Source organism: Taurulus bubalis, assembly GCF_910589615.1.
Source record: "Taurulus bubalis genome assembly, chromosome: 12".
In the NCBI taxonomy this organism is placed as follows: Eukaryota; Metazoa; Chordata; class Actinopteri; order Perciformes; family Cottidae; genus Taurulus; species Taurulus bubalis.
In genome coordinates this window covers 2,547,501-2,572,312 of record NC_136600.1, presented here as the reverse complement: position 1 = coordinate 2,572,312, position 24,812 = coordinate 2,547,501, and the positions used below count along the sequence as shown (strand labels likewise).

Genomic DNA, 24,812 nt, shown 5'->3' with positions numbered 1-24,812 from the left:
TCGGCAGGACCCCACGGGGGGTGCTCGACCTGATTAAGGAAAACTGGGAGGAAGGTCCGAGCGCCAGTAAGAATGAAATTCAATACGTCCTGGACCTGCGAGCAAAACTCCACACACTGGGTCGGATGTCACGTGAGAATTTGCTCCAGGCCCAGGAGCGTCAAAAACGGCTGTACGACAGAGGAGCCAGGCTGAGACAATTCACACCGGGAGAAAAGGTACTTGTATTGCTTCCTACGTCCAGCTCTAAACTACTCGCCAAGTGGCAAGGGCCCTTTGTGGTCACACGGCGAGTGGGGGATGTTGACTATGAGGTGGCGCGTTCTGACAGAGGCGGCACTACACAGATCTACCACCTCAACCTCCTAAAAGCATGGAGAGAGGCGGAATCTGTTTCTCTGGTGTCTGCGGTTTCTGAGAGAGAGGAGCTGGGGCCTGAGGTCCCAAAATCCACCAATCCGGCCTCGCTCCTTTGTGAAGACCATCTCTCTGGGACCCAGAGAACAGACATTGCCTAGTTGCAAGATCAGTTTGATGACGTGTTTTCTCTCCTGCCAGGACGCACAAACCTCATCTCGCACCAGATTGAGACTCCCCCGGGCGTGAAGGTGCGGTTACGACCCTACAGGTTACCTGAACACAAAAGAAAAGTGGTTCAGAGGGAATTGGCCGCAATGCTGGAGATGGGGGTAATAGAAGAGTCCAACAGTGCCTGGTCTAGCCCCATTGTTCTTGTTGTCAAGAAGGATGGGTCTATACGGTTCTGCGTGGACTATCGCAGGGTGAATGATGTGTCACGTTTTGATGCGTACCCAATGCCCCGGGTCGACGAGCTCCTGGACCGACTGGGCACTGCGCGTTTCTTCACGACACTGGATTTGACCAAGGGCTACTGGCAGATTCCTCTGTCGCCAGAGTCCAAGGAAAAGACGGCCTTCTCCACTCCGTTTGGTTTGTACCAATTCACCACGCTTCCCTTCGGGTTGTTCGGTGCCCCAGCCACCTTTCAACGCCTCATGGACCGGGTGCTGCGTCTGCACGCTGCCTATGCTGCCGCCTACTTGGATGATGTAATCATCCACAGCACCACCTGGGCGGAGCATGTGCAGCGGGTGGGCGCGGTGCTGGAGTCCCTGAGGCAGGCTGGGCTCACCGCCAACCCGGGGAAGTGTGCAGTTGGACGGAGGGAGGTACGGTATCTGGGGTACCACTTGGGCGGCGGGCACATGCGCCCTCAGGTGGACAAGACCGCTGCGATCGCGGCCTGCTGCGATCGCGGACGCTCTTTCACCCTCTGGTCGGACCACGCCCCCCTCTAGTGGCTCCACCGCATGAAAGATACCAACGCCCGGATTACGCGGTGGTATCTGGCGTTACAGCCTTTTAATTTCAAGGTGATCCACAGGCCGGGGACGCAGATGGTTGTGGCCGACTTCCAAGACTAAAAAAGAGGTGAGGCAGTTTCTGGGGCTGGCAGGTTATTACAGGCGCTTCATCCCGAGCTTTGCAGACCTGACCAGCCCCTTGACTGACCTCACCCGGAAAGGTGCCTCAGATCCGGTCCAGTGGACGGAGCGGTGCCAGTTGGCGTTTGAGGAGGTAAAACAAGCTCTCTGTGGGGAACCGCTCCTTCATACACCTAACTTCTCTCTTCCCTTTACTCTGCAGACTGATGCGTCGAACAGAGGGCTGGGGGCCGTTTTGTCCCAGCAGGTAGAGGGGGTTGACCGCCCGGTCCTCTACATCAGCCGGAAGCTATCCGAGAGGGAGGCCAGGTACAGTACGGTGGAGAAGGAGTGCCTGGCCATCCGATGGGCGGTCGACTCCCTGCGCTACTACCTCCTGGGACGCTCTTTCACCCTCTGGTCGGACCACGCCCCCCTCCAGTGGCTCCACCGCATGAAAGATACCAACGCCCGGATTACGCGGTGGTATCTGGCGTTACAGCCTTTTAATTTCAAGGTGATCCACAGGCCGGGGACGCAGATGGTTGTGGCCGACTTCCTCTCCCGCTCTCATTGGGCGGGGGGGGGAGTAGGTTAGGCCGGATGGCTCCCCGGCCTAAGGCTGGCGGTGGAGGTATGTGGTGGTGGAGCGGGGTTATGCGCAGGTGCAGAGGGAGAGAGGGGGGGAGCGATTCAGAGAACAGGTGCCGGGATGAGGGATAATCAGGCTCAGCTGGGTGCAATTGGCGTCTGTGTCTCTCCCGGGTTAAAAACCAGCAGTAGCGGAGGAGGAGGGAACGCGACGCAGCTGATCGAGGAGCAGGAAGCGGAGGCGACGGCACGGACACGAAACGACGGGACCAGACAATAAAGCTTGTTACGTACCCTAGCCCGAGTGTGTTGCCTTGTGTGCCGAACTCACATGGTAACGCAGAGTCGTTACAAAAGTTAATCAAAAAATAACTAATATTGAGTTACTAGTAAATATCTTATTGTGGAAAACAAATAGCTATTTTCTAACTTTTAAGCACAAGGCGCGGAGTCGCACAGCTCATCAGTAGGCTTGTTGGAGATGATGAAATTCTTATTGTATGTGTAGTTGTAATACTTAACGCTGGATTGTTTACTATTCATCTCATGTTTAATCTGAATACATATCTTGTGTGGTTGTTAATACAAAATTGCATTTATATAACACACATCAAAACCACTAGTAATGTATTTCACAGGCACACATAAAAAGAACAAAGGATGCAGCTACACACACATTTCTACATAAATATATATTTATAAACACATATGAATAAATCCAAACGTGATCTGTAAACTACAAGTAGACAAAAGTTCGGAACTACTTACTGCAGGTTTGTTCAGGGTGGCGCCCCGCCCCCCTATTATAACGGTAGGGGAAACACTGACTTCACCTCAGAGGGCCACGAATGTGTGGCCCCTCCTGGTCCAGTCATTCCAGCTGACTTTCTCATTGGCTATCTACAAACCGGTGCATTGGTTTGTCTTCAGTGCTTGAGGAACCTTTGGACGACAAACGAGAGCAGAGACCAGAACAAAGTGTTCGCAGCATTTATACTATGAGCATTTGTGATGTGGTGAAAAGCAAGCAGGACAAAACATATCGTAGTATTATAAGCGTACATTTCAAAGGTCAAACACAGAGCTCTTAGTGAAGCAAAGAAACAAGTCCAGCAGGGGCATGTGTGTACAAATAACAATACTGAGCTCAGTGGGTTCTCTCTCCACCACATATTTAAGCTGCAAGACAAAGATATTGTTTTTCCTGCACTGGTACATTTTGAGAGTTTCTGGCTGTTTTGCTTCAACAACATGTCTTCTTTCAGACAGAGGAAATAAATGTCAAAAACACACATTAATTTGTGTGTTTACTATTTTGTCAATTTGCGTCTGTTTATTTCTCAAAAATTCTTAAAAGTCCCAATGTAAGTAATCTATTAGGTCTGTTTCATTGTGATATCTATTCTATATGTCGTGTCTCATATCTTTCGTAATATTTGTAGTCTTTCTATTTTGGGACAATCTAATGTTTCTCCTTTTCTAGTAAAGATGCATATTAAGTCCAGTTTTCTCAGAATCTGGTGCAATCCCTATTCAGACTGAGATCTGATGAAATTCTTTTTCAGACTGAGTTCTGGTGAAAATCCCCTTTTTTTCCTCTCTGCTCTGTGCATCAGCTCTTGTACCTCAGAGACACACTTAACCCCTCCTCCTTTTCTTCAAGGGTCAATCCTAGATCCTGTCTCTAAGGTCAACCACTGAGGGTTTGTTGCCAAATATGGTAACACTGGCTGCTGGATCTTATTACACAGGAGAGCTTTTTACAATACCCATAATATAGAAAAGATTATAAAACATAGCAACTTATAGCATCTTATGCATTTTATGTGGTGTAATCACAAACTATAATTGAAATAAAAACCAAACAGTATATATGTTCAAGGGTTATACAGAAAAATGAAATGATTGTACGTTTATAATAGTTAGACTTTTTGACTTTCATATTCTTCCTCGATCACTCAACAGTATACATGTCCAAATACTATTTGAAAGATTTGTAGCTATTAGTGAGATATTTTTTTTAAAACTTCCGTCCATTGAAATGGTTGGGAAATTGTGAAATGAACTGTTCTAAAGTGACTTTCTAATGATACAGTCATCTTATAATGCATCCTATTGGCTATGTACACCGAATATTCAAATCAGGAGGCTTGAAACATTGTTTTCTGGAGATACTTCAGAAATCCATGATAATCTGAGTGGTGATGACAAGTCTGATAGAAAATATGTATGCAGTGTGTCGTAAAGCACCACTGCATTCACTGGTGTGAGTTGATTGGAAAGAAACAAATATTTGTATTGATTAATAATGTTCATTGCTCATTGCTCATTGCTCTTCAGTTGAAATCCACCATTAAAGTATCTGATTTGTTGTGGTTGGAACATATTTGGTTCTTAGCAGTTTAAATTATATTTAAACCTGGCTAGTTTGAGATAAGCTGCCATCAAACAGGAACGACTCATTGGCCGTCGCCATCTTGCTGCCTGTCCCTGTCGCAGAACCCCTGTGAGGCTGTTGAGGTGTGATGGACCTCATGATGGTCCTCTCCTCTCCCAGGACACTCTGTGATATCCCCCTTTAGTAGTCGCATAAAGGAACAGAATAAAGACACGGTGATGGAGTGAATGAGGCCATGATGATGATGATGATGTTGATGACGTTGGTGTAGTGGGGGTGTTAGGATGTTCCCTCACGCAGGAAGGTGACAGTTCAGGCTGCATCTGTTATGTAACAGCTCGTACCTTTTGCCACTGAGGATTAATATAAGTACTACGCGTTCCTCCTGCTGACAGACGCCTCGTTGGTATTCAGATGAATAATTAAGGATTATTCCGAGGTGTTGCTGGGCACCAGCTGACTCTGTTGTTGAGTGGTGAGACGACTGAGCTGTGCTTTCTAATCTGCTGATAAGGCTGGTGGGCCGGTTCCTGTGCAGTCATGTAACGGAGGCTACTTTATTGTTTTAATCCTATGGCTGTCACTAACCGGTCCAATCATTGGAATGCAATAATATATATATATATATATATATATATATATATATATATATATATATATATATATATATATATATATATATATATATATTAAATGATCTATATCATCACTATACATTCCCCTTTTTTTGTCCCAATATCCATACAGACCTCATTCATTGTTTGATACAACACTGTTACTTTTCTTCCAAGGGGTTAAATTGACCCCTGTAAGGTATTCAAATTACATTTTCACTGTAAGGAAATATATATTTCTTTGCCAAATATATCATCAAAAACACTGCACATAAGCATCTTTCCAGTTCCCTTTACTGAACTAGACAACACTTGATATAAGTGAAATGACAATACAGTCTCTGCTTTAAGTGGAGAGCTAGAACAAATGTATTATTCAGCCTCACTGGATTAAGTGAGAAACGGCTCGCCTGGCTCTGTCCATAGTGGAGAAATTAAACCCTACAGATGGCTTCAAAACGAGATGTATAACACATGGATCTGGTTTGCTTGAAACATCAACAGAAATGTATTACGGTACTTAAAATGCCTGGACAAAGAGACACATGCCAGTTAATGAGCTTCAGAGATTGTGTTTAAGTTTCTACAGACACCAGATCCATATCAAATTGCCCATCTCACTTTGAAAGAAAGTGAATAAGTGTGTTTTCCAAAATGTACTTTTCTTTATAAATGCTCTTACCATCGCTGTTGAGGATATGATCGAGTGTCACAGCGTTTATGGGCGTTCAGTGATTTTCTGACCTGAACACAAGCACTATGAACAAGGTTAATGTCTGTTATTAGTGCTTTTTATAACTGTTGTTAGAGAAGTGTAGTCACTCCATCCTCTTATTTACTAATCAGAAACTTAGAAGCTATTAGTGCCTCCACTGGTGCCAGATCAAATTAACATGTAGAGACACACACTCAGACTCTCACTGCTCATGTAATTACTGGTCAAGGACCAGAGAGGGGTGTGTGTGTGTGTGTGTGTGTGTGTGTGTGTGTGTGTGTGTGTGTGTCTGTAGTTTAAAATTGAAAATGCTCTAAAGTTTCTGTCTGAACGCGAGGATCCAGAGTAAAATCTATCGAAACCCATCTTGTTGTGCATCACCATTGAGTCTTCTTTCTCGCTCCATGTACTCAAACTGCAGTTTGTTAGCAGCGCTGCTGCAATTGAACGCAAGTGAGTATGACCTCACCCCGACTGCTGCTGAAGTGCTCTTCATATTAGATTATATGCAGTCAGCTGCATGGCCGTGTCTCAGTGACTTCTCCACAGATCGATGGGAGACTGACACCCGCAGGTCGAGTGCACACGGCGAGTCACAGCTCTCACAATCGCATTACAAGGAAAGCTGCTGATAGCACATCATAGTGGCATGTCAGTATCGGGGACGGGGCATCTCTGCCAGCATCTGACACGTGGTGATTGGTCTGGGCTCGTATATCTGCACCTCAACAGACAAGACAAGACACTCTATATGTCTCTTTAATACTTGATACAGAGCGCTGTATGTCAATATAGTAAGCGCACACATGCACTGTGTAGAAAGCTCTGAACAACATTTAGGGTCCACCTCAATCCAAAAGCACATTTAAAAAGACAAGAACAATTGCTAGTTGATAAATGGAACTGATGATGTCACTGAACTCTGAGGACACAACAAGGGTCTTCCTGACTTTTACAATAGAAAATTACGGCACAACCAGGTTATGTTTTCCAGGCGTTTGTATTTGGGGTCCAGCGCTGCAGGATGTAGATCAAAGTCAAAAGTCAAAGTCAGTTTTATTATCAATTTTGTGCAATGTGCAAACATGCAGAAGATCGAAAGTATGTTTCTCTTCTGTCCAACATATAGTGAATTGTGCAATAGTAATAATAATAAAGTGCAAACAACTGTTTAAAAGTTTAAAAAAACAAAAAAACATATAGACAACATAAATTAGGAACTATTAAGACTATGAAGGACTAAACTATAAATGAACTCCCCTGATAAGGCCCCTGGACAATATGGTCATCAACACGTTCACACTGTAGGCTGCTCAACAGGAAACTACGTCCATTCTCATATATACAGAGCAGTGTTTTTCAACCATTTTTGAGCCGCGGCACATTTAAATCTCGCGGCACACCAGGGACCCAAAAAGTTACAAAATGTCACATTGTATCATAATACAGCATGTATGGTAGGTTAATATTGCGTACCTACTGGCATGGAAGAGTATTTCATTACTAGACCAGCCACTATATTGCAGGCTCAGACGCTCAACAATGGAAAATCATTTGCGGCAACTAAATAAAAAATTTTTTTGGACAGATTAAGTGAAATTGGACATTTTCCCACGGCACACCTGACGATCTCTCATGGCACACTGGTTGAACATCACTGATATAGAGGGCCAACTGCCAGGATCCTATTGGCTCAGAGCAGCATTGGAGGCAAGTCGTTGTGTAGCCTAAGCTACTGTAAGATATTTCATTTCCTTTTAGTGAATTCCAGTTCCTTCTAAATAGTTATGCAGAAGGAACTGAAGGTCGTGGTTTCCACAATCAATGGTAAGGCTGAAAGCGAAGCACTTTTGCTGGACTGACACATCTCTCATCCAATCACAGACAGCTGTGGTGGTTAGGCCTTGCCTTGAGTCCATCGAGACTCATCTTTGATATACACTCACCTAAAGGATTATAAGGAACACCTGTTCAATTTCTCATTAATGCAATTATCTAATCAACCAATCACATGGCAGTTGCTTCAATGCATTTAGGGGTGTGGTCCTGGTCAAGACAATCTCCTGAACTCCAAACTGAATGTCAGAATGGGAAAGAAAGGTGATTTAAGCAATTTTGAGCGTGGCATGGTTGTTGGTGCCAGACGGGCCGGTCTGAGTATTTCACAATCTGCTCAGTTACTGGGATTTTCACGCACAACCATTTCTAGGGTTTACAAAGAATGGTGTGAAAAGGGAAAAACATCCAGTATGCGGCAGTCCAGTGGGCGAAAATGCCTTGTTGATGCTAGAGGTCAGAGGAGAATGAGCCGACTGATTCAAGCTGATAGAAGAGCAACTTTGACTGAAATAACCACTCGTTACAACCGAGGTATGCAGCAAAGCATTTGTGAAGCCACAACACGCACAACCTTGAGGTGGATGGGCTACAACAGCAGAAGACCCCACCGGGTACCACTCATCTCCACTACAAATAGGAAAAAGAGGCTACAATTTGCAAGAGCTCACCAAAATTGGACAGTTGAAGACTGGAAAAATGTTGCCTGGTCTGATGAGTCTTGATTTCTGTTGAGACATTCAGATGGTAGAGTCAGAATTTGGCGTGAACAGAATGAGAACATGGATCTATTATGCCTTGTTACCACTGTGCAGGCTGGTGGTGGTGGTGTAATGGTGTGGGGGATGTTTTCTTGGCACACTTTAGCTGTCAAACACTTTTTCTTTTTTTTCTACATGACAATGAGTTCACTGTACTAAAATGGCCCCCACAGTCACCAGATCTCAGCCCAATAGAGCATCTTTGGGATGTGGTGGAACGGGAGCTTCGTGCCCTGGATGTGCATCCCACAAATCTCCATCAACTGCAAGATGCTATCCTATCAATATGGGCCATCATTTCTAAAGAATGCTTTCAGCACCTTGTTGAATCAATGCCACGTAGAATTAAGACAGTTCTGAAGGCGAAAGGGGGTCAAACACAGTATTAGTATGGTGTTCCTAATAATCCTTTAGGTGAGTGTATATGTGTGTGTGTGTGTGTGTGTGTGTGTGTGTGTGTATGTATGTATGTATATGTATATGTATGTATGTATATATATATATATATATATATATATATATATATATATATATATATATATATATATATTCTTTTTTATTTCCGTCATATGCCAACAAGCAGGAAACAACTTCAGACCTCAAACATGTCTCTGTGTGCATGTGTTTCTCTGGTGGTGTTTCAGTAGTCCTGTAGTTTCACAAAGAGGCCCTCCAGAACTACCCAGCTGCTCATTAAAACATCAGCCAAAGACAATTCTGAGCATATCTCGAACTTAACAGTCCTCCGTGCCCAGTGCCACATTGCAGGTTGACACTTCCTCTTGATTCAACCCATTAAGGACATCACTGTACAAATGCTTAGTGGAAAACACGAGGGCTCTTTCCACGGCTGCAGGCAGATGGCAGACCGTTTTCACTCCATTTAACACGCCTTCATTTTAGCTCTCCCTCACTGATTTCGCTACTTTTACCCATTTCAGCAAAATACACTTTGGAGATTTGTCAACGAAGCCAACGGTTTTCTGTTTGGACTCATTGTCAATGTTGGATTCATCTGTGCCATGATGGTCTGAACATACATATATTAATGATGCAGCTTGAACTCAAGTAGGGCATTTTCATTTCAGCAGGCCAAAACAGATGTTGATCCGTCTCTAGGTCGGTCGGTTCAAGACCACCATCACAACAACACAACATGCTAAATGTCCTGATGCCTAAAGTGAGCTATTTTTACCTGACAAACACCTCTTGTGTCTGAGCACATTAGGACCGTTATTTGCTGCCCACTGATGTTACGGCCTGCCTAGGGAGCCTAGGGGGTACACAGGCCTAACACACATGTAAAGGGACAAATAGCCTTGGCAAAGGTGGAACAAGGAAGGGAATTAACTATCATTTATTGGCAGCTTATCATTTAACAAAAAGGCAAATCAACTAAGATGGAAGCAAACGGCCTCAGGGTCTCAAAGGTCAAAACAACAAACAAAACCCCCACACTAGCTGGAACACAAAGTCTTTCTTGCCTTTTGTAGCAAAAGGAAAAACAATACTGACCTCCCTGTCTAGCCACAAAACAGGAGAAACAGGAATGACAACATAAATGGCAGAGAACCCCTACATAGCTTCCCCCAAAATAATACCAATGGTAGCCTGCACTCAGGCGCCATTCAACCGCAGAGAGAGAGCTCAGCGCGAGGCTTTGACGTGTTTCCCACCAACAGTCAATGTTGCTTCTATTTCATGATGACTGCCATCTTTCCCTTAACCTGAACCAAATATATATTTTTCTCCCAGTAGTCCACCACTATGCCCAACTGGAATAAAGACAGCAGTGTCAGCAATTCGGTTCAGCCACGTTGTTCAGCGTTGTTCCCTGAGGAGCCGACTGAGTTTAATATGTGCTGTGGAGACGCAGGCCCACGCTGCCAGTTGTTGACTGTTTTATTTCTTTTAAGCAGAGGTGTCAAAAGTAGAAGTATCAACTCAAGCTTTTTACTTAAGTAAAAGTACTGGTTTCAAAACTACTTAAAAGTATAAAAATAAGGGGGAATTCTTTTTCCATTAAGGACAAACTCTTAAGCCGCGTTTCAGGGGCCTATAGTGCACCTATATATACTACCTATACTCCACCTCCCCCCAAAACAATAATTTTTCTAAAGGCCATAATGACTAGAATGTTTTAAAATGTTATGTTGAAAAATGTGGGATGCACAGGGCTACCCGTTTCAGCTGCATATATGCCCATTTAAAATGATCACATTTTATTACAATGCAAATACATTAAAGTACCATATGTGTACTACTGAGCATTAACATGCATTTCATGGCGCGGAAGACATTATAACTAGTTGCCTATAAGTATTGTTATAGTGCAAAATAGGCGGCGGCAGCGACTCCGACACAAACACCTAAAGCTGTGGTTCTCAAACTTTTTCTGTAAATAACATAATTATGTGCCTCATCTGTGCTTTTATAAGTAACAGAATAAAGAAAATTGCAATCACTTTCAAGTAAATCAGAGCTGCTGTTGCCATCTTCACCCTGGGAATGTTTAAAACGCAGATATAGCGGTCTGCTTTTCACGTGACATATTTTTCGACGCTCTCTGTCCGCTGGTGTGTGTGCTCAGTGCTCACCTGTGCGCGCGCACGTATCTGTGCGCAACCGGGCAGCGAGGTTTTCTTTGTGTGTGTTTTTGAACGATGACCGGAATGAAAACAAACCAAAATGAAATAGTAACGAGGCTATTTTTAAAATGTAGGGAGTAGAAAGTACAGATATTTGCGTGAAAAAGTAAAAAGTCGTCTGAAAAATAAATACTCCAGTAAAGTATAGATACCCAAAATTTCTACTTAAGTAAAGTAACGAAGTATTTGTACTTCGTTACTTGACACCTCTGCTTTTAAAGCAGATGCTATTTTCTCCCATTAGTAGATTTGGACCAACAAAGTTAAAACAGCTTAGTTTTTATTTGTTTATTTTGCAGGGACAATGCACACGAATCAACCGTAAAACTGTAAGTGAGCCAGAGTTACCCAGAGAGGCTAATTTTCATCGGCTGTCCATGGACAGATTATTTTTATGGCAGCCTGAAATTGCAACATTTCAATAACATAATGCAACTAAGATTCATCAATAGACAGACAGTAACGTATCAAAACTAATTCACATCAAAGCAAAAAAAAGTGGAACTACAGTAGATGCATATATAAAACACTGGAGGCACATAAAATACATCAACACTTTAACAAAACAAATGCACATGTACACCAAATAAGCAGGCAGGACAGACAGTACTCAATGCTTCACACCTGATGGCAACACGCCGTTCCTTAAGGCTGTTTGAATGTTTTGTACGTTTCTTTTGTGCGTGTGTGTGATGGAAGAGCATTCAACGAGTTTGCTGAATTAATAGAAAATGCAGATTTGCTAAAAGAGCTTGACCTCTGTGAAATGTAAAAACAGTTACCGTTTCCGCCATCCACCATTGAAATAACCACTAATTCTGCTTTATACTTGTTGTGTAAACTCTACATACGTGGGAACATCAAACTCCATGGTGTCTGGGTTCATAATATTATCCGTAGTCCCACAGCAGCGTCTGAATGAAGCCGCTTCCAGTGCTACTTCAGGACCAGCAGCAGTTTGATTCAGCAACGACAAGACGCGAATGAGGGGAATTATTTGCGCCGCATCATTCGCATCATTTGCGCCGCCCTACTCGCCCTAATCTACTTGCGCGTCAAATTCGCTACGCGTTTGGTGTGAACGCAGCATTAAATATATCTTATGTCTGTTTCATATTGAGGCCTTCACATGAATGATCAAAGCCTTGTGTGCAGAGCGTCATTAAGTGTCCTTGTGTTGCGTGAATAAACTTGACACGTGCATTACTGATGAGGCTCTCGGAATTGAAACACTTTAGTAAGTGTGTTCTCTGTTTACCTTTCTGTATTGCCACTAGTGGAACTTTTGTTTTGTCCCAGATCAGTCAGTCTTCATGCCCGCCTACTTTGAAGCTCATGCGTTGGTGTGTTTCATATTAACATCCCATTAAAATGCAGCCCCCGTCTTCTCTTCCTGTGTTCTCTGCCGTTTGGCTTTGTTTTTGTGTTTGTCCTGGTGAACCCCGCCGTGCTGCTGTCACTTTGATGCATCGCCTCATTCCTCTGCTGCACATTCGATATCAGACAAAGGAGCCACATTCCACTGCATTCCACGGATAGACACCTCAGAGCCAATCCAATCCACACTTTTCCTTATCCCTCATCTGGATCCAGTGCTTCATCATTAGAAAGATGGCGTGCGTGTTTATTTGTTTGCTGATGATGGATTATTGTTTGTGCAGTCGGGTCACTCCTCAGGTGATAGATTAGAATAATGGTTGATTTAACTACCATCACACGGTTCATTTATCCTGCAGTTATGAACTAATAATGCATCATAATTAACACATATACACACACACACACACACTAGAGATCCTGCAGGCTTTAATCTTCATTGAAAGACCCATACACTCTGAATCACAGTGTGTGTTATCAGCTAGATTTACTGTCGCGGGTTGTTTTTCTCTACAGAGAATGCTACAGGTGAAGAAATGTCATTGGAGCATTTTTAACAGTTAGATGAGCATTAATTCTACATAAGTACAAACAATGAGACACTGGATTAAAACTGAATAGTACAACAAGTCAAAAGTATAAACTTGTATATTTTGGGAGGGAAGCCAAGTCCCAGAGGGCATTGCAGAAGGAAACATCCAATCACCGCACTTAAAATCCAGTTGCTATGCAGCTAATGACGGGGTGAACTGAGACATTAATGGGCCACCCCGCTAATTATGCACACACAGATGATGTTACTCTTCATCAGGATTACCAGTGGTCAGTGGCTCCACGCTTCAAACTGTGACTACGCAAACCTCAGCTTTGCACACGTCACCGTGCATACACGCATACAAAATAAACTTTGAAACATTTTCACAGGAAACTACCGCGTTAGGTAATATACTTTGTTAAGTTTAGGAATAGATTGTGGTTTAGTTTAGGATGAGGGCATTCTTTTTTAACATAACTATGTAGTCTACGTTCCATAAGTAGACCACATTATAGACTTGACATCGTAACATTACACAGTATGTTGCGTTAAGTGAGCGACATAGTGAGGTTAACTAACTTCAATGTTGAGTTTGGGTTTTGCAGGTGACGCGAACAGCGGTCTCCTGGGTGAACGTCCTTTTGTAGTCTTTACTCCCGCCGAAACTACGGCCACCATAGAGGTTACGGGTGACCTTTTTCACCTCTTACGTTGTCCATTTTCTTCTCCTGCGTTTGTCCCTGTCTCTTTGTTCCGTCTTTATTTCCGAGATTGGTGCGGTCACATCTTTGACGGCGGGGCTCCTTTCAATGCGTCGGCCCAGATGGACGGCTTATAGTCACTTAGTGGAGTTGGGTGAGCTTGTCTGGCCAGCAGATGTCTGAAGTGTCAACGAGCCAAACGTTCACCACTGACCGCTTAGCCTGTCTGAGTATGAATCTACGTAGTTCAGCTTGAACATTGGCCTTCAGCCTTATTATTATTATTATTATTATTGTCAGAAGTGTGCGTCTGAATGGCCTCCTAAAACGGCTCTCAACACTTTTTCCTCAAAAACTATACTGCAAATGTGCCGTTCCCATCCGAGCAGAACAATATAACGCCTCTTTTGAGAAAGGTTTGATGTTTACATTAAAGAGCTGACTGAAGAGAATGAAAGAGAGATTTTTCCGTTTTATTATCGTGCAGTTGCGCTCCTAACAAGGCGAGGGCTTTTCAGAACTCTATTTGATATACATGAGTAAGCACACATTTCCCATGCTAATTTTCTGCTCCGCAGTTCATCTCTCACCCGCCGATTGCAGGAATAGTAAACTGTTGACCCGGTGACTCCAGATGCCAGACAGGGCCGTCCCTGATTGGGCTCCAAGGTGCTTCAATCAGCTTAATTGGCCGGGACTATAGTATCAGTGTGAGCAGAGAAAGGAGAAGGAATGCTGGAATTAGAGGAGAAAGAAAATTGAACGCTGGTTCGTGCACGCCTCATTATTTGTTGATTGACACGTCTGCAAGGGGGTGGAAAGACCTGCCGGATCTCAGAAGGAAAACAAAACAAGTTTGATGTCGCTCCGACTTTGGATATATTAGGATTTTGTTGATCTTCAGTTTTTGAAAGCTCATACCGACAGCCGCAGATTCACTTCACACATATATTAACTGCTACACTTGTTTTGTGGATGCGGTTTGCGTTCATGAGCGCTGGAGGCAGGTGGAGGAGCTGCGCTTACTTTTAGCTGTAGGATAATTGGCTTTAAAAATGTAAATTTTAAATGTAATTTAATCTGTACTCGCGTGACGCGTCAGCAAAAGTGAATTTGTGCATTTTAATCTGTGTTTTTTACTATGAATGAATTGGTTATGTTATCTTTGTGATCCAGTTGCTTTCTTTAAAGTACTTCAACTGTTTTACAGACAAACTCATTGTTTTACACATTTTCTCTTTGAATCACTTTGAAGTACAGTGAAGTAAAACCCATTATGTTCTCTGGGTCAATTCATTTACAAATATGTAATTAATGTTCTTGTTTAATATTTCTGTTTTGTTTGAACTACATTTCTAACAAGTGCACCAGTTGAACAAACTGAGCAACATTAGCATTATTTTTTTAAAATGTATTCTCCTTTAAGTATTTATTCTCCTTTTAGCGCTGTATCTTAACGAGGGTTCATCAGAGACTTTCCCCTGAAAACAGCTACTGGAAAACCAAAACAATGAGCTGAAAGAGGCTAAAACTCAGAGCAGCTACAAGTCATCCCTCTTTTACTGTACATAGTCATTTGAACCAGTTTTCATATAAAACTATTGATTTTTGCATCATTCAAATAAGACTTTTTCAAAGAGGACTAGCAGGTTTTGCAGTATAGATGTATGTATCATCGATTACTGATGCTATACCTCAGCAAAATGTTTTTCCAAAATACTCGTAAAGGAAACTTTTGATTTGAGACTTGAGAGCATCGAGTGATACAGAAACCAATACGTCAAATCAAGTACAAAGTTCTCAATAGATGAGACGCTCTGCTTGATCACACACCAGGGACTTAGGAACACTTATCATTCGGCGAGGGACAGAAATGTGTGTTTTCCCACCCCTCTGGGTCAGAGGCCACTGATTCTAACGCCTCCTGCGGTCAACAGTCCTGTCATGATCTGTGCAATCGATGCGCCGCCCATCACAGAAAGTGAAAACGGAGTCACAACTCCATACATGTCTGCTGCCCTGTCTAAAACACCCATTGATGCTACACACCATAATCCACAATGATGAACCGAAGAGGCCATTTTGAAGCAGAAGTAGACGGTTTAATCTCCTACTTATGAGAGTCCCCAGTAGTTCATCTGTGATGTCCCATCTGTTTTATCTCTTCAATAGTCCAAGTGGAGGAAATTAAGTTTTTCACTGATGGCTCTGCATTGATCTTTTGTGTGTGCGCCTTTGTGAAAGAGACTCTTTGTATATAACGTGGGCTTCATGCCTGTTTTCACTCTCACTTGAATGAAGTCACAGCTCCACCCAAGTGATAATTAGGATTTTCTACACCTCTCTGACCTCAGCACCGCCCAGTGTAGTGTGCCACAACGGGGAGATGTATCAGATAGTTATTAAAGGGGTGTCCTCATGGGTGTTGTGATAAAACAGTAAAAAACATGTCCTCATTATCAGAGCTGTCTTCTGCATGTTGTTTGTACATAGAGATCTGTCACCGGCCCAAATACTGCTGTAAAGATATTTATTTCCCTATGTGCTCTTGTGTTTTCTAGCTGTTCCTGTTCCAGTTACTGAGAGGCCTGTCCTACATCCACCAGAGGTACATCCTCCACCGCGACCTGAAGCCACAGAACCTGCTCATCAGCGACACTGGAGAGCTCAAACTCGCTGACTTTGGTGAGTAGGCTTTTTATCGTGTGTATGTGTTACATGTAAGTTACATGTTACTCTGCTCCACACTTCTGATGTGATGTCAAAGGAAGCAGCTCGATGATGACACAGCCTCTGGGGAACTTAGCAGTGCTCATATGGTGGCATAAAGTGGCATTTGTGTTTTTACATCAGACTCAAGTTGTGTTCTTAGTTATTTTATTGTCTTTAAATGTTGGAAAATGTTTCACCCAATGATGAATTAGGATTGAGGTTTCTGACGTTACATACTTGTGGTGCAGCGTATCGTAAAATTCACGGTTCAGATCGGATCAGCAAAAAAGAAAAAAAGGGAGGAAATATAACTTTTAGATACCTGATCACGTTTTTGTGATGATCCATAATACCGGACACAGATGCCTTTTGTTGTTTGGTTATAGCAGCTGGTCTTCAAGGCTCCAAACTATGATTTTTTTTTTTGCTACGGTCCCCAAAAATAATTTCAACTGCTCTGAAGTCTGTAAACCATCAAACATTCTAAATGTTATCCTTTTACTTTGCTATAGTAACTCATAGTGTATTTTTTCTTCATGAAAACACACAATTCAACTGTATTTTAATGGATTGAAATAAATACGATCATTAGTAGTTTTAATAATGTATTATAAGCTGCTAGAGCTACTGTAAACATGTCATCATTCCATCTCTAACATATATTTATGTTGCTGTGAAACATCTCCTTCAAACTACTGTACAATCAAGTTTATCACCAACACTACATTATATGAAATAACACGTGAACACATTATGATAACATTATAATTTACATTCTCTTAATGATAATTTTTTACTGAACAGAGCCTGAACGCATTACAACGTAGCCGATTAGCGATGCTGCGATCGCTACCATAGAGACGGCAGTATATAAGAGTCTCTTCTCCTGTCCATTTAAACACGCATTGGTTGTTTGCGATGTAACACCATAAGAGACACAGAAGCATGAATGCCGATGTCCTGATCGCATATTTCCTGAGTATTGGCGGATGTCAGTAAAACTATCTTTCACACTGTGATGATTAACGTTGGACTGTGTAATTAATCAGCACGGATCACGGATCGATTATGGTCCATTGCACCACTAATACATATCATGAGACAATATGAATTTGTCATCCATCAGATATTGTATCACACCACCACCACAGCTAACCCTTTGAAGACACAGTGAAATCCAGTGTTCTAATCCCGTATTCCTGTTTTAATGGTTTAGTCATCGTTTGTAATATGCTATACATCATTTTAGATTGTTTTCTTGTCCTGTAAAATTGAGGAATTACTTTTCCGCCAGTCGCCTGGAAAAGAATGTTGGTAATGTAGGTTTGTGCAAACCACGGATACATTGAATGTTGAATGAGTTCAGCTGGCAAAAACCTCGTGTTCATTTCCACCGTCGCGTTCTCAGTGTCTGTGAGGCCTGGCAGTAAGACGGAGCGCCTCAAAGGACACGGATATTGTGTTGTCTGATCCCAGAATAATGGGATTCTTGGATAAAGACCTGCGCTTTGAGGGCCTTTTTGTGTGCTGTCTGGCCTATTCGTGTGATCTGTTGGTCTCGCCATCTGTCCAACACTTTGGCCAAGGTGACAACATCTTGACAATAAGGTGACCCCTTGACCTTTTATCCACTTTGCCTTTCATTGCATGCCAGAATCCCCACAGTTATGCAATACATCAAAACAAAGCGAGGATCACCATGAAAGATAGTGAGCACATGCTCTCTATTTCGTGTCGTGTAAGGAACCCTCCATGGCACCATATGGATCCATGCTCCGTAAACACTGCCTACATGGCCTGTCTGGCATCATGAGGGCCAGACTAACTGGCAATCCAGCCTTCTGTCCCAACCTTCCATCCATTCATCTGTCCATCCATCCATTCCATCCATCCACCCACCCATCCACCCACCCATCCATCCACCTATCCATCCATCCATGCATCCATCCATCCATCCACCCATCCACTCATCCATCCATCCATCCATCCACTCACTCATCCATCCATCTATCCAGTGTCACATCCCTCTTCCTATTTCCCCCTCGTTTCCAAACTCCCTTAGACCTTCCCTCCCCTCTACCATCCATCTCCTTACCCCTCCATCCCTCTGCCCAGACCGGACAAAATACCAAATGAGCAAGAATGAAAGTCCATGGTCTACTAGTCTGTCGCTGGAGCTCATCAACAAACTTGCACAGAACACAGATTCAGCCTTTGCCTGAGGGATGCCAGATGAGGAAGGTGAAGTGTGTGAGTGTGTGTGTGTTTATATGATTGTGGGTCTGCCAGGGCTCCCTGTGGTCCCGGGTCTTGGCAGCAGGAATACTAACGGCCAACAGCTGAGGCCCGTGGCGCTGGTTGGGGTAAATGAGAGAGATGAAGGGCGAATGTCAACAGAGGAGGGGCTGAGAGGTAGAATGAGAGGTGGCAGGGTGCATGCCGTGTGGTGAAAGGATGGAGTGTACAAAGAGGAAGGGCTAGGGGTTAGCTGTAATGAAGACATTTATTAGGATGGATTATGGCTGAGCTGGAAAATGAAAGTAGATTTTATTAGATTAAATAAAGCTCAGTTTTCCCAGTCCTTGATTTTCTTTCCTCCTTTGGTGCTCATGAATGCTTTTGCTTCGGCAGTAGTAGACTTTGCCCATCATCCTCCTTATGACAACAACTACTCTACCACGGACATTGATAATAGATATTCATGGGTCCAATAGTTAGGCGCGTCTCCATCATTTGGTTCAGAGAAAATAAACTAGGCTACTATGCTAGTGTAGTTTGGTCAGAGGTTGGTGTTATTGACTCCACTTGGCTGTAATCCACCAGTAAACCGAGTAGAGGAAGTAGAGGTTGCCAAACAGAACAGAAAAACAAAACAAGTCGGCTCGGTCCAAATGGACTTCAGAAATGTGTTTCAAGTTTAGACCCAGTGATGGTTCATGAAATCTGCAAAGGAATGTCACTATGTCACTATGTCACTATGCTGGATTATTATTATTATTATCTGAAGTCGGTTACATCTGTGGATAAACATTTTTATTTTCAACGGCATCAACCGAATGTGTCAATTAGCGAAAAACAAGGTCTGGAAGGCGAGTCCTGAACCCACTGCAGATCAGATCCTCTGCAACGTTTTCAGGTCTGTTTATAGGGGAACTGCGTCCTGTAGGTGCAGCACAGGCTTCAGCCCCTGCTACGCCGGACTACGCTGGACTACTGAGCATTCCTCTTCAGCCACAGTGGCCAGAGCCCCACATCCCTGCTGCTGGTTGTGGAGTGGATCCAGATGCTGCCCTCTGCTCCTCTGTGGGTTTACTCACTTTTTAATGAGCTGCACAAACATCCACCACATAAATGAGGCTTTGAGGAGCTCGTGTTTCATATCAAGGACGCAGCTAATTGAGGCCGACTTAAGCAACGTGTGGGCGGTGATTTGTATTGTTTGTGTAGAGGAGCTGCGTGGACCGTAATGACTGCATCACTCTCTGAACACACATACGAGACCCACAGTGCATTACTTGAATCCTGTATGAACCCACCGTGGAGTGGAGAGGGCATTTCTTACTTGCATAATTACTCACACTGTGTTTGCTCTTCCAAAAATCAATTAAAGTGAAATTCAAAACACAGATTACCACCTAACTAAATGAGTTAAATCAAAAGTAAGTAGCAATAGAGTTTGGGTGATTTAAAAGACACACACGTGGTTGTGTGTGGTTTACTTACTCCTCATTTTATATGTATATATATATATATATATATATATATATATATATATATATATATATATATATATATATAGCGCCACACACACGCTGGCAGCAAGCACGTTGTCGTCACACACAGAATGACTTTAGCCTTGAGACGATTGTCTGATGACAAGCCCCTAATTATAGAAGCAATTGAAGCAGCAGATGAGCATTGCTCATAGCTCACATTCTGCAGAGCCTCATGAGAGCCTGAATGTGCTCGCAGTTGGGATGAACCTGCTGAAAGGCTGCTTGTGTTTGCACTCGAACCCTGAAGCGTTGCCATATGCCGTCAGTGTCCATCGCCAGCCTGGAGCACAGCGGCCAGAAACCTCATCTGAGGTTCATTCACTCACAAAATGACCGAGCTGTGTGTGTTTGGGACTCCATCCATGTGAGAGCCTGTTCCAGTTTGTGGAGCCTGGTCATGTTTCTGGCTCCTTGGAGAGTTGGGGACTTCTGGATCATAAGCAAAGTCCCAGGTCCTCTCCAGTGACCCGGTCAGCCAGTTGTACCCACTCACTGACCAACGGGACTTGTTCTCTCGGGATGCCAGTGTTGGTCCGTTGGTCATGCTAACATTTTAAACTAAGATGGTGTCAGCAAATTGAAGTTAACATTTACTAACTAGGTCTAAACATAAAGTACAGCTGAGGCTGATGGGGATGTCATCAGTTTTCAAAATATTTCATAAAAAAAAGTCAGAATACAAAAAACGTACCTGACACTTTGAAAACGAGGCCTTCCCATCAGCCTCAGCTGTACTGTGTTTGTAGACCTAATCAGCAAATGTCAAGACGCAGACACATTAAACTAAGATCGTGAACATGCTTAGCGTTGTCATTTTGAGCATGCTAATAAACTACATAACTACAGGCCAAGTGGTCAGTAAATCTAGGGAACCGTTGAGGATCATTCCAGACTGTCACCTTTCCATCATGCATTTCAGGTTTGATAACATTGTACTGTAGTTACTTGCCGGGATTAAGGAATGTAGCAGCGTTGTTCATATTGAGTCAGTTGGGGGCGAGTAACACCGTTAGCTGTGAAAAATTGGAATTAGCCATGAAGGCAAAAAAAAATGCTCAGAGGAAATACAATTCTTCACTTGACTCGTATACCAGAACAAGGGGGCGGTGAATTAAACGCCTTTCTTTGGGGTAATGTGTAAATGTCTGTATAAATACTATATAAACATGCGTTTTGATTGGTCCGGACAGGTCCTGAAAACAACACATGTATGATTTTGTCACAAATTGACAATATGTCAATGTGTTAGCACCACATAGTGTTTGGGTCAACATGGCACTATCTCCAATAATCATTGTGTACGTCATGGATTGGCTAGTCTCATCCTGGCAGGAGCTCTTTAAAGGGTCAGTTTAGTATCGAGGTGGATCTATTGGCAGAAATGGAATATAATATATAATATGATCACCTGAAAATGGGAACTGTGTTTTTGTTACCTTACGGAGCATGATTCTCTTCTCCAGTAGGCCAGTATTTGCACTATTCTCCTACCTGCTTGCAACTCGGGAGAAGTTTCAGTCTACAATAGGAAGGACTCTCTCATTGTTGTCTCCTTGTAGAGTAAGTGTGTTCAAGGGCTGGGATGATTATTATTGATAGTTCTGCTGATTATTTTCTCGGACAAAATATCAGAAATAGGAAAAAATATATTTTTTCTGACCCCGAGATGATGTATTCCTTCAGCTTCCTTTTTTTAAACCCAATGTCCATAGCCGATAGATATTCAGTTTTCTATGATGTTTCATATGCTGTAATAAGCAAAAGAGGCATCAAATCACACATTTCAGAAGCTAAAACGAAGGAATTAGTTTGGACTTTTTTTGGCAAACTTATCAAAATAGTTGCGTTAGAAGCGTGCGTTGCGTTATTGGATGGTGCTAAATTGAACAAAAGCGTTGTATTTGCTTTCACTGAGCTAACTAATGTGAACTGATGCGGTGCGTATTTCTTTTTCTGGGAAGTTGATGTTGCGGCGCTGTGAAGTAACAGCTGCTGGGATAATGATGTGTGAGGAGTGAAGCAATGTGACAATGGAGCTGGAAGAATGTCGCAGCCACCCGGAGCAGACTGTTTGGCTCTCCCCAGTGTGCTGTGCCACCACACCGGGACGTGTGTGTGTGTGTGTGTGTGTGTGTGTGTGTGTGTGTGTGTGTGTGTGTGTGTGTGTGTGTGTGTGTGTGTGTGTGTGTGTGTGTGTGTGTGTGTGTGTGTGTGTGTGTGTGTGTGAGAGAGCCTACTGACGTGTCTGTGTGTGTTTTGTCCAAACCTGAGAGTTTTAACACACCAGCAGCAGAAATGGTGTGTGATTGGCATCTGTGTAAGTAATGTAGAATACTAGAATGCAGAGCTCATTACAGACCACTTTGTGTTGGGAAATGAGCTGGGACGAGGACAGGTGGCACACACACACACACACACACACACACACACACACACACACACACACACACACACACACACACACACACACACACACACACACACACACTCAAAGGGATGTTGGACATAAAAGAGGCCAGATTTCTATTAGAACCTTGATAATGAAGCCTGCGTATTCAAACGGACAATTGTAAAATAAACAGTATGGGAGGCCTCGAGGTCAAAGGTTACATTCCAAGAAATAACTTAAACTCTAGCGAGCTAGATGGCAGCTGATTCTCTGATCTGTCACTTCAGTTTGACCTTCTCCTGAGAAAATAAAACACAAGTGTTGTGTTCCACTGAGCAGCAGAGCCGTGTTTACCTGCTTGGGTTCCTCATCCATATTGGATGTGTGTATTTCCAGCTGAGCGAATGCAGCAGAAATGCAGCCGACTCTGCCTCAACTTCATCTATGACCCATTTACACCTTGCATTGAAATGTGTCTCGTATCCAGATTGTTTCCAGCTATGATTAAATATGACTACATCTACACCTGGTATTAATATGTGTCTCCAGAGTAAGATCTGATTGCTCTGTCCAGCTATAGCAACTGAACGGGTCGAGACTGAGATGAGGACTGAGATGAGGGCTGAGACTGAGATGAGGGCTGAGACGAGGGCTGAGATGAGGACTGAGATGAGGGCTGAGATTGAGATGAGGACTGAGATGAGGGCTGAGATGAGGACTGAATGAAGCAGCCCTCGCTATGTGTGTTTGAGAGCTACAGAGAGAGGGGAGAAGAGAGAAGATGGGAAGTTCAATTATTGCACACTATCTCTGTAAATGATGTATGACTTAATTCGGAACACTGCCTTTGTCACTCTCTGACCCTTTGACACCCTCTGATACATTCCACTAGCGTACCTGAAGGCTGTGGGTCGACCCCCGCATCACTACCGCTCACGTCTGTGGATGGAAAACACATTTATATTTACACGTGTTCAACGTGGTCACACAATAGAGGTGACTTTGGCCGATTGGTTCACTCTTGGGCCCTCAATGCATTCTGGGTGCATTCACACCTCTACTTGCATGTGTTCAGGAGCTATCCAATAGCAAGGCCATCCCCAAAAATGATAATTGTTTAATGCAATTTTATACAATGGGTATTTTCTTTTTAGTGACAAACCAATACCACCAGTATGGGGCCCAACTGCATTAATTGATATAATATAAATAAATACATTTTAGAACTGAATGTTAATAATTGTCATATTACCATTTTTTTCCCGACAATAATTAGGGCCCGAGCACTGACGTAGTCAGAGTCGAGGACCTATTGAAATGCTAAGTATTATTCTTATTATTAGGGCCCGAGTACTGACGTAGTCAGATCGAGGACCTATTGAAATGCTAAGTATTATTATTCCCGACCTATGCGCAGGGAAAAGAGGTGCTTGGATAAACCTACATTCTTCAAACTTTGCACACCCATCAGACTCGGCGAAAATTTTAATATAATTTGGGTGTCGACCAAAAGTCTGAGAAAATGTCTCTATAGCGCCCCCTTTAGGCAGAAAGGCTACGCTTTTTGCCAACTATGGCTGATTGACTTGAAATTTTACACACATGTCCGGGTGGGACTGCTCTACAAAAAACTCATACGTGAAATTAAAATGCGCCTAATTAGATTTTCCGCCATTTTGAATTGTGTAAAAAACACATTTTTGCCCATTCCTCCTAAACGCTGGGTCCGTTTCTTACGAAATTTTCTGTGGATCATCATTGGCTCAATGTGATCAAATGATATCTCCCACTTTGTTGATATCTCATTGCGTTCAGAAGTTATTAACCAATTAACCTCTTAGGGGCGTGGCTCAATATGTCAATACACATAACTTTCTAATTACTTGGCCTATCTTCACAAACTTTGTAGCATATGTCAACATCGTGTCCCTTAACGTACCCAAATTGTTTCAGAATATTCAAACACTAGAGGGTGCTGCAGCGAACCGCTCAATTTTGGCCTTTTCCTTGTTTTCAGGCGTTGTATTCTGACGAACTCCTCCTACAGATTAGACACGATTGATTTCACATTCGGGCAATATGATGTTGAGACCTTTGCAGGGAAAAGTTATCAAAGGATTTTCAAAATATCGAACTAAGTGAGCGCAGAGCAGCGGCAAAGAGACACCATTTTCCATGAAAATGGAAGTTGCTTTAACTCGGCCGTACATAATGTAACCTGCTCCGTATTTCTCAGATGCCATGACCTCTTGACCCTGAAGACATCCATATGATAAATTTTCATCCTAGTCATAGCGCCACCTAGAGGCAACAG

At 43.0% G+C, this 24,812-nt stretch overlaps 1 protein-coding gene across 1 annotated transcript in view; it reads left to right on the top strand.

Annotated features, from left to right (window-relative positions):
• Nucleotides 1-24,812, top strand: part of cdk14 (cyclin dependent kinase 14) — a gene marked incomplete at its 3' end in the record, with an annotated part of 151,662 nt that overhangs the window by 74,903 nt on the left and 51,947 nt on the right. The window contains exon 8 of the mRNA XM_079227862.1: nt 16,183-16,306. Coding sequence (XP_079083988.1) covers nt 16,183-16,306 — 124 coding nt within the window. The remainder of the gene's footprint in view (nt 1-16,182; nt 16,307-24,812) is intronic.